Consider the following 12,306-nt stretch of genomic DNA (forward strand, 5'->3'; position numbering starts at 1 on the left):
ACAAAATACTTTTCCATGGTACTTCATCAAGCTATTCTAAAAACCATTATTTTAATAACTATCTGTACTAGAATTACTATAATTACTATAATAGAATAGCTCGTTCTGCATGTAATGCCAGTACCACAATTTGTTAGGTCACTACATCATTAGCTACCTTTCTTTCCCTTCTCATAAAAAAAGTGAAAGTACCATTAAGGTAATGTCAAAAATAACCATAATAATCAGAGTAACTAGTGTCATCCAGAATAATAACAATAATAATTTATTTTTATGGTAACGATGGAAGCAGCGGAACAGCTTAATGAAATTTTGATGTTGTAAAATAAAAAATGTTGATGTTTTCAGTATCATAAAATTACGTTGTGCCACAGGCAAAATGAAAAACATTTCCATGACATTCACATTACGTAATTTTCATTAATTAATAATACGTAACGTTACGTTGGTTACGTTACATTAATATTAAGTAACATAATTAATAGTACCTAATTTCTGCCAACTCTTCCGAATTGCCCTTTCCTCCAAATTTTTGTCATTTTACGTGTTTGCACCAGCAGTCGTCAGCGTGTCTGTTTCCATTAGTGAAGTGGAAACCGGCATTCTAACGCATGTTGGCAGGCTTGCCCTTTTCCATTTCCGCTGTTGATGGATTTGCCCTCTTAATGGCAAATACATTTAATTCCTTGGTAACCGCCTTCGTCTTTTAACTTGCGGCTTCGAACAAGAGGAGCTCCTTCAAGCATCGCTGCAAAGGTCGTTGGATCTTTGGAACTGAGCCATCGGCGGATTTCTTCCTGTCTCCCTCTTCCCGTTAATGCCGCGATGAGCATTTCGTCCAGGATCGAATACTTGTACTTCAACTGATGTAAAATATACGAAAACTCGGAATATTCACAGAAATTGATTAGACTATTAAACAATGGCCAAATTTAAACGATTACTGCATCGTTGTCTCATACGTCCATCTGGTCTCGTGACACACATCGGAGACCCAAGATCCCCTGTCAGCATACAGTACAAACCAAAAGGGGGCGCTGAATCTCCGATATGCTGCACTTCGACAGCGCATTATGTCCCAGCGAGCGTTCAGCAGCATTTTGCGTTAGTGGCACAGCAAGTACACGAATCCGATATGCAGTATAATATACGGAACTCGGCGCACTGGTGTGCCGAACTGTGCATCGTTCTGGCTGCGCACAAAGTTCGTTAACTCTGCTGTTACAACTGTTACAAGTTCGTTAACTCTGCTGCTGCTGCTCGGTTGTTAGAACTCTGCTATGTAGAAACTAGCGGCAACGCACACAACCGCCGCTTAGCGATCAAATGCACAGCGCAAAAATATCACAAGGATTCATTCAACTAAACTTCAACTAAACTTTGCCCAACTGTAAAAGGAGCCTCGTATGTTTAGTTTCTTGGTTACGATTTGGAGGTTTGTGTGCCAGTACAAACCGGTATCAAAAAACGCGGACATGGCAAGTCCATTATATTTTTAGATGGCCTTTTTATTTTGATTTTATCGTATTACAGTTTTCTGCGTCCTTGTACGCTCACAAAGAACGCTGTACTACACCACACGTACGGCAGTCGGCTGGGAAATGTTCGTTTTACCAGTTACCACCGACAAATGTTGACAATCTTTGATCTGGTAAAAAATCCTGGCTGCACTGGAATTTTAGTGGAATTTTGTCGACATAATGGTGTGTGTAAATTCATTAAGCAATGTAAACACTTAACGATCATTGCCACAGGACACCGCTTTTGCCATTTTCGAGAAAGACATATTGTTTTTTTTACAGAAAATATAAACAGTTTTCTGTCCCCGTTGATTTAACTACTTTTATTTTTATGCAGCAGCGGTGGAAATGAGCACTGAGAAGACATTAGGATTGCTTGCAGCTGATAGGTTTTGGACGCACACCAAGTTACCAACAGACATGTGATTTCTCTAGAAATTTTAAATATATTCAAAACTTACTAAATTTTCGCGAAAACTTCCGGTGAACCTAATTCTGAATTTCTGACAATATAGTGCAGACAGCGTAGTCACCGTTTCCGCTGCGTATAACAAGATCTACGGTCATATAGTCAATAGCAAGCTAGCATACCAAGAACAAAAAGCGGTGTTATGCTATACCAATCGGCGTCAGTAAAAGGGTTCACGGCCACAAACCTTGCACACCAAACTCAAAGTGCAAAGCGCTGATTATGTGACCATCGGTTCTATAGTGGAACCAAGCAAATAAACAGTTATATAATAATTACATAATTATGTACTCTGTACATGGCATTGTGTACCCTTTCGGCTTCACTACATTGTCGGCGGTTTCCACTGTATTACCGTATTTGATTTTGCGGACACTGCACGAGCTGGGGACCCTTCCACATAATTATGCCAAATCGGGACGTATGAGAAGCGGACGGGCGGGGGCACATGCCAGATAATGCCCCTTAAATCCTCAACAATTCGTTAATGGCTGATTATCTGGTCGGAAATAAGAAAAACCAGAGATTATTCTTCAAAGGTATAAATTCACGCGGAGAGGAATCGAAGACCGATTTAGCAATACGCGAGTGATAAGAGTAACAAGTCGACTATCGACATGCTTGGCTTGGGCATCCGCATTTAGTGGGAATATCCCCTGTGAATAAGGCCTCTGGATTGAAATACGCTGTCGAACACTTTGTATGTTGTCCAATAGCGTGTTTAAACCTAGCGGCGCATATTTGAACATACATAAAAACTGGCCAGAGGCATATTTGAAACCAAAACGAAAGTCAGGGTAGTCGCTCTCCAGGCGAAACTCATATGGACGTCCTCATGATCAGTACGATGCGTACCGCAGAGCGATCGAGGAGAACTGACAGCCTGAAAATGTAGCATACTGGGTTGGTCAACTAACTGCATAAATTGGAAAAGCGCGATGTCCGTGCTCTGATTAGAAGTAACTGAAGATGTTTAAAGATGATTAAGGTTACTTTGGCTACTATTTAACGACGCCACTGTATACCCTAACACCACGTAATCACACAGCTGACATACTGGATGGGTATTGGGTGGGTCTCTGATTTGAAGCGAATCCCGCTATGGTGCGGTTGCTCAACCACACGAGGTGGCGGTATGCAATGGTCATGCCTCATTGCCTACAGATACGTTATGCGCCACCTCGCGAGGTGGAGTTGTTGTATCGTAACTAGCTATAGCTTCGTTTCGAATCTGAGATCAACCCTGAGTACAGGTAAAGAGAGGGCGATAGCTTCCATTTATACCGGTAGTGCACAAAGAGGTACCGGAAAAAAACGCAAACGTCTACGAACCGTGCGCATCACACTCAAAGGGAAAATGGCTGATTCTGTTACCATCGGCTCTACAATGCAGCGAAACGCCCAGTACTCTCATTTGCCGCCTTTAGGAGATTATTACATCAAAACAAAAAACTGACTGCATAATAAAGCCAGAAGTTCGATATTCAGTAAAATCAATAATAACCAAAAAAATAATAATAAAATTTTGCAGGCGCTGCGCAAGCTGGGGAACCTTTGAAATGCAAAGCATGCAAAACTTTGCTTTAAATCTCGTTTGTTTTAGTACTTATTTTGTACTTACATGTGATACCCATTAAAAGTCACATAGAAAAAAGTTTATACAACAGCTGTTAGTGAAATAATTTTTGCCCGACACGCATTGTGACCTACGATTCGCTGACGGATCTTTCCCATACCAATCCTATATATTAATAAAATAAGCCTTAGCGAATTCCATTTCTGTCACCCTTTTTTGAGCGATCCACTGAACCAAACTTTGATGTCTATATGTCATTCAATAGCCGCGAGTTTGCAGATTTGCAGAAACCAGTTAGTTTTTTGAAAGTATGTGAAGTTTTAGAGAAAATCTTAAAAGAACTTAACATACAAAGTCTACGGGAAAAGTGCAGAACCCACCACTGCAAACCCACCCAAGCCACCACTGGCACGAACAGCACAGAAAAAGACATCTACACTTGATGGAACTTTGGTGTCCGTTAGTTATCGGACTGCCTTTAGTTCAAAGATTTTTATTAAGAGTTAGTTTTTAAAATATGTAGGCTCGGAAAGTGATGTTTCTTAAAGACTGAACATGCAGAATCTCCTGGAAAGTGGGAGCGACCCAAATTCCAAAGATAAAGTAGTTGCCTTTCGCAACGGGTTGATTAGATGTATTAATTAAAATTTAAAACTGCTTCCAAAGGGCGGTTGGCTTTTGCTGCCGTGCCAATAAAGTGGAATATTTTATCCTTTTTTTCAAATCTCAAATAAACATCATTTTGTGAGAGACTGAAAGTCGATTTTGAGAATTTTGGTGTTCGACTGGAAATGATGTGGACTACTCGAGCAAAACAGCGAGTCCCAGTCCCACCGGGCGTACGCACTACGATTCGAGTCTAACCGCCGCCCGGGGGGAGAAAGCGGCCCAAGGCAAATCTTTTCACGGCGACCTAAATGAGGAGCGCGAGCCTCCAGCAGGGGAAGGTAGAGAAGGTAAAAATATTTTTCAGAAGGGATATTTTTCCGCTAAGGAACGTAGACAAAAACGGTTTTATGAAAACAAAAACCGCATTTTTAGCATTCAACAATTTAACATAAACAGAAAATTTAAAAAGCGAAGCTTATCCGCATTCTAATCTATCTTTCCGCCAGCTATAAAGCATTCCGTCAGATCAGCTCCCATCAAAGGTCAAAACAAAAAAATTAGGGGAATACCCTCTCCGGTGCGCCTGGGTGCGACAAGCTACATTAATGAACCATCTGTGAGGACGTAAGCGTGAAGCGACAATGCGTTTAATGGGTTGGGGATGTTGTTGGCGTTAAATGGGTTGGGTTTGGGATGGGTTGGGGTTGGGATTGGGGAGGCGACAATGCGTTGGGGATGTACTATACAAATGCATAGATTTTTGCCAAACTTGAAACAAATTTTATAAGCACGTAACAGAAAGCGGAATCATAGGCGGCGCCTATCTGCAGCGGGGGTCGTAAGCAAGACACTGTGCTTAAGTTGTCGACGTTAATCAATAAAAAGTTCACCAAAGAACACAACGAAATTTTGAAGTCTTCATCAGGTTTAAATTGTGTGTAAACAGTTGGAGGAAACTGGAAAGTATTTTTATTCTAAGTGGTCTAAAGGTTGACATCGGTGGTCGTACGGTCGCATCACTGGATTGTTTTGTCGGGACGCACTAACTAAAATTTAACGAAGCTCCGAATGGTATCTGAACCAGTAGAAGTACTGAAATACGGCTACAAAAATTTCAGTAATTATGGAGCTTTTTTTTATTTGTAGTTCTTGATAACTGACCGGCATATGCTGCTGATTGATTTGCGAGAAGCTTAAAAACTTTGTTTTATAATTGCAAACAAAAAGGACATATTCCTGGAAATTTTCTAATTTTTCGGGTCTAATTTCGGGTCAAGTCAGCGGAACGCGACAATGTTTTCTCAAAACGGCCTTAAACATTTAATTATTAAACTGTGATACATTCTAACTGCTACCAATCTGTCAGTCAACTATGGTCAAAGGCCCAAAATAAAGAATAATTTACGACATTAGTTATGATAAGCATAACCAAACAGGTATTGTGCAAATACCGTTTGTCTCTGCCAATGAAACTAATCAAACTATATTATTATTAATATTCTTATACGCTCCGCTCAATAAAACTAAATTTGCAGTCATGGGTTTGTACTTTGTAGCTTTCCATAAATAACAATTTATCGCCGATTTATTCCGCGCAGTTTGCGCGGGGTCTACTAGTAATTTATTAATATAATCATATCTGTACATGTACGAGTTCTTAATCTGAACGGAAAATTAACTTCGTGTTTTCTATAAGAATCAAGACATTACAAGCTTCATACCTTTACAGGCCAACGCAGCAGATTTAGGTTATCGCGACTGCGGTCAATTATGTTATGTACATGTATGTGTCTAAGCAATATTTTGCATTTTAATTTTCACAAGGTGACGTTTCCAGGAATACATAACCTGCTTGAACATTAATGCAACCACGACAATATACATTCAAGCATAAATTACACAGTATCTGTACATTAATATGTTTCCATAAAAAAACTAATACAAATTGAATAACCGTGCACCAGTTTCGGTTGCAGGCTTAAAAGATGCGTATACTTGTAGTGAATGTGGCGGAAATATGAGAAAACCCGAAGTTTGTGTCCTTCAAACTTAATTACACTATCAAATATTGGCCTAATTTAAATGTTTTCTATATACTATACGCCCAACTGGTCTGACGTCTCGTTACATACTCTGTACGTTGGAGATTTCGGACTGAGTAAACAGTATAACCAACCGGGGAAGCCGGTTGCCGTCCGACAGTTAATGAAAACGCGGTATCTGTACTTCGAATGCTGCCTTATATGGGCTCCCCTTATATTACTCTCTCTTATCTGGGCTCCCGGATCTCTCTTATCTGCGGATCCTCGTCGAGGATCCGCAAGGCGATAGACACGGCGGTCCTCGTTATCATGGCCAAACCATCCGGTACAGGTGCACCGAAAGAACATTGCCGATATAAATGCCAAAAACATAATTATCCAAACATACAAACAGTGCATTTAAATTGTAGAAATTTCAAATTTGCCTTACACACGGCAAAACTTCTGTTCACACTGCAACAATTTTGCTTCCTGGTCACCGCAGGGCGGTGACCGTCGATAAACGGTTAACGACAACAATCGGGACACTTTGATAAGTCAACCAAAAAGATCGCATTGACATTTTTTTACAGACAAGAATGGAAGTTACGCGTAAAGAAGGCAGCAATATGCCGGCATTAAACTAGGTACGATATTTAAGGGTAACTGGGTGCTGGAATTTGATCCTTCCCTTGGTTCTCACTCATAATTCATGCAAACGGTGTATGATGTGTCTGTAGCGCCTTTGTAAAGCTTTAAGTATTAAAAGTTTACGTAGATGGTTCTTTTGTTTTAAATTTCCCGTTGCGTTCCTTTTTGCTGCTGTAATTTCCGGCGTCGGTGCTCGCAAAAACAAGCATTCTTCTTCTGTTAGTCTCTTAACAGCAAAATTAACAAAGCTCGCGCACTAAGTACTCAACGCGGTGTTATTCCACGTCTGTAGCCGGCAAACATGTTGGCCTACACATGTACACATGTGCACATGTACACGGCTACACATGTACACGTCAGCCAGAGAACGAGTCCATGGCCACAAACTTTGTACTCGTACACCAAATTCAAAGTGCAGAGGGCTGATTATGTGACCATCGGTGCTACAGAGTAACGTACCGCGCAATTCACAAAGGCCGCATATAACACTAGAACAACTGCGATCGTTGGCAGATTAATAAAATATCATTAACCGGTAATTAACAGTGCCATTAAAACCAGTAAAACAATAAAGAATTTTAATAACTGCCTTTTTTTAATTGCATAGTTGCTGTATTGCATTATTCTGTCGTGATTGTCACAGCCAGCGTCGCGCCAGCCACTCATCGTGATCCAAATCAGTAACGATTTTTGGTATTCTTAGGTTATTTTAGTTTCTCAGGCTACTGATGTAGATTACTATTTATGCATTAGAATTTTCCTGAACGTCCCTTACCCGCTCATCCAGAAGGACATACTCCGAAAGCCGCCGCGCCATTCCGAAGTCGGCGATCTTAACCACTCCGTCGTGACAGACCAAAATGGTGCGCGCGGCCAGATCACGGTGAATGATGAGGCGACTGCTTAGGTAAGCCATGCCCCGACTGATCTGGAAGGCGAAGCTAATCAATTCGCGCGTCGACAGTACATCTGGATCCACGTCCGCGTCCTGTATGGCCGCCGATGTCTCATGGTACGTGATCTGCTGCTGGTGGTTAGCATGATCCGCCTCGTTGTCGGCTCGCACTACATTGGGGCCTGGGTTATTATGGACGACTGTGCTACGGTGACCTCGAAGATATTTTAAGAGAGAACCGTGTTCTGAGTATTCCAGCACTAGATATGTTTCGCCTGCGGATATGGTAATATGCAGTACGAGAATTGATTTGCTATACCGTAACAAGCAACGAAAACGCGCTTAAGATTACTATCATGATGGCTTGAATTAAAAGCTACACTATTGCTATGGCGTATGCTGTGTACTATGTGTACATTCCGCCGCCGACAAATTCTCGCAGGACTTTTTGGTCGCAGACATTTCACCGCAAGGCTATCTTGCAGTGCGACGTTTCGTCGCAGGAAATTTTGTCGGCAGGACTTTACCCCGCAAGACTTTCCGTCGCATGGCCGTTTCGAAGTAAGGAAATTTAGCCGCAAGGATATCTCGCCGAAGCGACATTTCGCCTATCAGATAAGCGACTTACTAATCTAATTAAAAGAGTCAACAAAAGGAAAACTTAAAAAAAACCGAAATAAAAAACCTAAGAAACCTTAAGAAATGAAGAAAACCGATGAAACCTAAGAAACTTGAGAAACCAAAGAAACCTTAGAAAACAACATAAGAAACCTTAAGAAATCTAAAAAAAACCTAAGAAACTTAAGAAACCTAAGAAACCTAAGAAACCTAAGAAACCTAAGAAAACCTCAGAAACCTAAGAAACCTAAGAAACCTTAGAAAAGGAATAAACCTAGGAAAACCTAAGAAACCTAAGAAACCTAAGAAACCTAAGAAACCTAAGAAGCCTAAGAAACTTAAGAAACCTAAGAATCCTAAGAAACCTAAGAAGCCTAAAGAATAAAAACCTAAGAGAAACTGGAAGAAGCCTGAAAACAGTGAAAAACTAGTTAGAATTAACCGAGGTGAATTATTTTGCGGCGACTCGTCGCATCGTTCGAAAAGTCCCAAGGCGAGTTGTCTGCGACCGGATGTCTTGCGTCGAAATGCCACAAAAGTAAAATGGTTCAAAGAATAATGTCCCTAACCGAAGCGTCCCAGCGGCCGAATGTCCGGCGGCGAAATGTCTTCACGGCAAAAAGTCCCGCGTCGAGATTGAGTGCGGCGAAATGTCACACTCCCAAGTGTCCGGGTGCGATTCTTCTGACTGATTTAAGTCTTTTTACTACATACATTCGCTGCCGATGCACAAAAAATCTCTAGTCTGGACATTATTCTCGTTCCGTCAAACCTCTCGTCCGACTGGCAAACTGAATAATAATTTTAATTATTGAGCCACCTTTCTCTGCGAACACGCCATAGAAATTGGTTTGTTCCGTCTTCTTCGCAAAAAAACTTTGGCCCGTCAAAAGAGCCGTTATGACTTTGATCTGTGCGCGCTTCGTGTTTGTGACAATTCTCAGTTATTCACAGTTTAAATAGGTTGCGAAAAGGAAATCATATCCTACAGTGTACGTTTGAATACAGCGCCGAGGAGGTTGGTTATATTGAGATGTCGCCCGGCCTGCGTCAAAACCTGCAGTTCTTTAATGATCTGCCGGTTCTGCTCCGGGTCGGTTGGATTCCGTACTGTTTTAACGGCCACCTGGGTAGGTCGCGGCTGACCACGCGCACGCAGTCTCGCGGCCATACCTTTCCGGACAATTCCGTGCTCGTCTTTTCCAATTAAAGCTCCTAACAACGGAGTGTTTGTCATGCCTCCACTTGGGATACGTGACATTTCCACAAACGCACTATGTCCATTAACCGAATCATTGGTAAGAACAGAAAACTCGCTGAACACCAAGGCTACGCTTTTATATTCGCACATAACGGATTATGTATTATGGATTATTTTACGATTATTATGAATTATTACGTGTTATGGATTATAACGATATGTATCATGAATTACGAGTATTATTATTATGGCAACACACCACTAAATCTCGCTTCGGTAGACGAGGCAGAACGTGAATAAAGTGACCGGATACATAGCATAAAACGCGTGTACATGCGCGCAACTTTTATTTTCGAGCACTCTGAAACATTTTTTTCGATTTTTTTTTGTAGTCTGTAACCAAATGATTTGTACACACTGACATGAAAACCGCTTGTATGCGCCTGTAGCCGGCATACGAGGTAGAGGTTTACGATCAAAGAAGCCGTGTAAACCGTCCTGCCGGATCCGTATAACTTTCTGCCGGCTAGAGGCGCCTCATTCGACTGGGGAAATACGAGCGAAACGCAAAAACTTTGAATTCTTAATGGTGTACATACCAGAAGTCTCATTATCAACTGATCTGCCTAAAATTCTGCATGCAAATGCACATGAGCATGAAGATCGTTTTTACACCGATCCAACGATCCAGCATTTTTTTCAAAGTACTAAAATTCAATTTTAAATTTAAAAAACGAATAGTTAAACTCTAGTTTGGTGCTCAAGCGACCTTTACTGATACTGATACGCATTTTCGTGCCAAATTAGAGCAAGTTGGCCTACAATATTAAAAGTAAGACATTTGTTAAACACAGTAAGTGCGCACCTCACGGTTCAGCGCATTTAAACTTTTTGTTATTTTATTTCGTCCATAACTCTTCAACCGGATGTTGCGCCCACAAACGGCCTTCACGCGAACGGATACAAATAAATTGGCTACAGAAAGTTATAAATCAATGCCAAAATTTTTTTTAAAGTGTGCAAAAGCGAAAGTTCGCGTCCGTGTACATCAAGTTCGGTGCTCAGATCACGACCAAACTTCAGGTTTGGTGCTATGTATCCGGGTACCTTCCCTTAAAACTATAGTAACAAAATACCCGTTCGGCTAGCAATCTAAAATAATCTTACTTACCTACTGAGAGTATATGTGAATAATGTGATTAATCTCATGTTCCATAACATCGACTAACAAATCTGGACGTTAGCGAGAGGGATCTCCAGGAGGTGGACATAGTGCTGGATGGCCTGGCCCACTCCTTCGTGGCCTGCATCACTGATGTGCGCCAGATGAAAGTTGGTTTTCGGAAAGGAATCGGCGCGCTTGCGCATATTCCAACGTCGCAATTCGCGCGTTGATTCCGCAACAAACAGCCAATAAGAATGCGCGATGATTTCGACGGAGACGCGCTGGACTTGACACGCTGGAACGTCGCCGACACCCGATCGAAAGTCAACATGGAGCTGCAGTATTACCGGCCGGACAACGTTCAGGTGTCCAACGGGATACTGCACCTTCTCAGCCGGCGCGAGAAGTACAAGGGTTACTCTTACACCTCGGGGTCGGTGAATACTGGCGACAAGTTCAGCTTCCTGTACGGGGAGATTGAGTGGCGGGCGCATCTTCCCGCTGGTCGCGGTATCTTCACTGTATACAATACAGTGAAGCCCCTTGAGTAGGGCAGTGCCCCTTGCCTTAGCATTTTTGCAGTGACTACAGTAGTTTCAAAATAGCGATCCTACGGTGTCTGTTTTTTTTACAAGTATGATCTCTCCGCCGTCTCTCGTCAATGAATATCAGTTATTGCTAATTCGCGCTACTCGCTGACCGACTATTCACTTTTCTGCTAATTTCTTACCGACGTTTTAATGAAACATTTTTGTTCACTGACAGCTTCCGTTTCAATATGTACGTTTTTCAGCCTTATGTTTTTGGTGTTTTGCCTTAGATTTTCTACCTCTTATGCTTTTTTTTCAACAGAATGTTGTTAGCAACTTGTCCGCATTCAGCAATATGTCGTTCTGTGACTTGTTCTTCCGACAAATCGGTTTTATTGTGCAAGCAAATAAGCTTTTTGCAAGCCACCAAGCATAACAATTCACTATGTGCGGCCGGCTTGACCGGACTAATCAACAGGACTGGGTCAGTATCGATCTATCAGGGTTGATATTGTAGTTGACATGCACGTTGTATGATTAGAATCCCAAAAACTTAGCAGTTCGGCAACCAGGCAAACACGAGTAAAATTACTCGCGAAGATTTATGGAATTTTCGACCGGAGCGCGTCAAAGGTCTTCGGCTTTAGAAAAAAATGGATGTCGGTTTGTTACGGAAATTAGTGATAGCGTCACCTCATGTCAGCGGTCTAACTGGGCAAGTCCGTGTAAACTATACATTTTAGTAACTAATGACTGTTGTTCGCGAATTGAAAATTCCTGTTTTGACAGTAATCGCTGATGCAGGTCCCGAATTCCAGTTACAAAGTATATCAGTTGCCAATTTGTGACAAACTACAGCACACCGACCGATACAAACCACATTTCCGAGCATGATTAAACGTCCTGCCGTTTATCTGATTAATTAACCTAACTGTATCGTGTATGAAACCCGTGGATTAAAACAACAGAAGGATATTTTAGTGGCGATAACGGCTATTCGCACAATGCACAGAATATCACCAGATTAATCGGGCAAATGAGCATTATTTTA

The 12,306-nt window shown here is 41.6% G+C and overlaps 1 protein-coding gene across 1 annotated transcript; it reads right to left on the reverse strand.

Moving 5' to 3' along the window:
• Window positions 1-7,621: 7,621 nt before the first annotated feature.
• LOC129602505 (platelet-derived growth factor receptor alpha-like) lies at window positions 7,622-9,596 on the reverse strand (the record flags this gene model as incomplete). Its single annotated transcript, XM_055501533.1, has 2 exons — window positions 9,356-9,596; window positions 7,622-7,911 (listed from the first exon to the last, which is right to left on the reverse strand). Coding segments are annotated over exons 1-2 (531 nt in total), but the record flags the coding sequence as incomplete, so codon positions are not given.
• Window positions 9,597-12,306: the final 2,710 nt, after the last annotated feature.

This window comes from Paramacrobiotus metropolitanus, unplaced genomic scaffold (assembly GCF_019649055.1).
Source record: "Paramacrobiotus metropolitanus isolate TYO unplaced genomic scaffold, Prichtersi_v1.0 Parri_scaffold0000520, whole genome shotgun sequence".
NCBI lineage: Eukaryota > Metazoa > Tardigrada > Eutardigrada > Parachela > Macrobiotidae > Paramacrobiotus > Paramacrobiotus metropolitanus.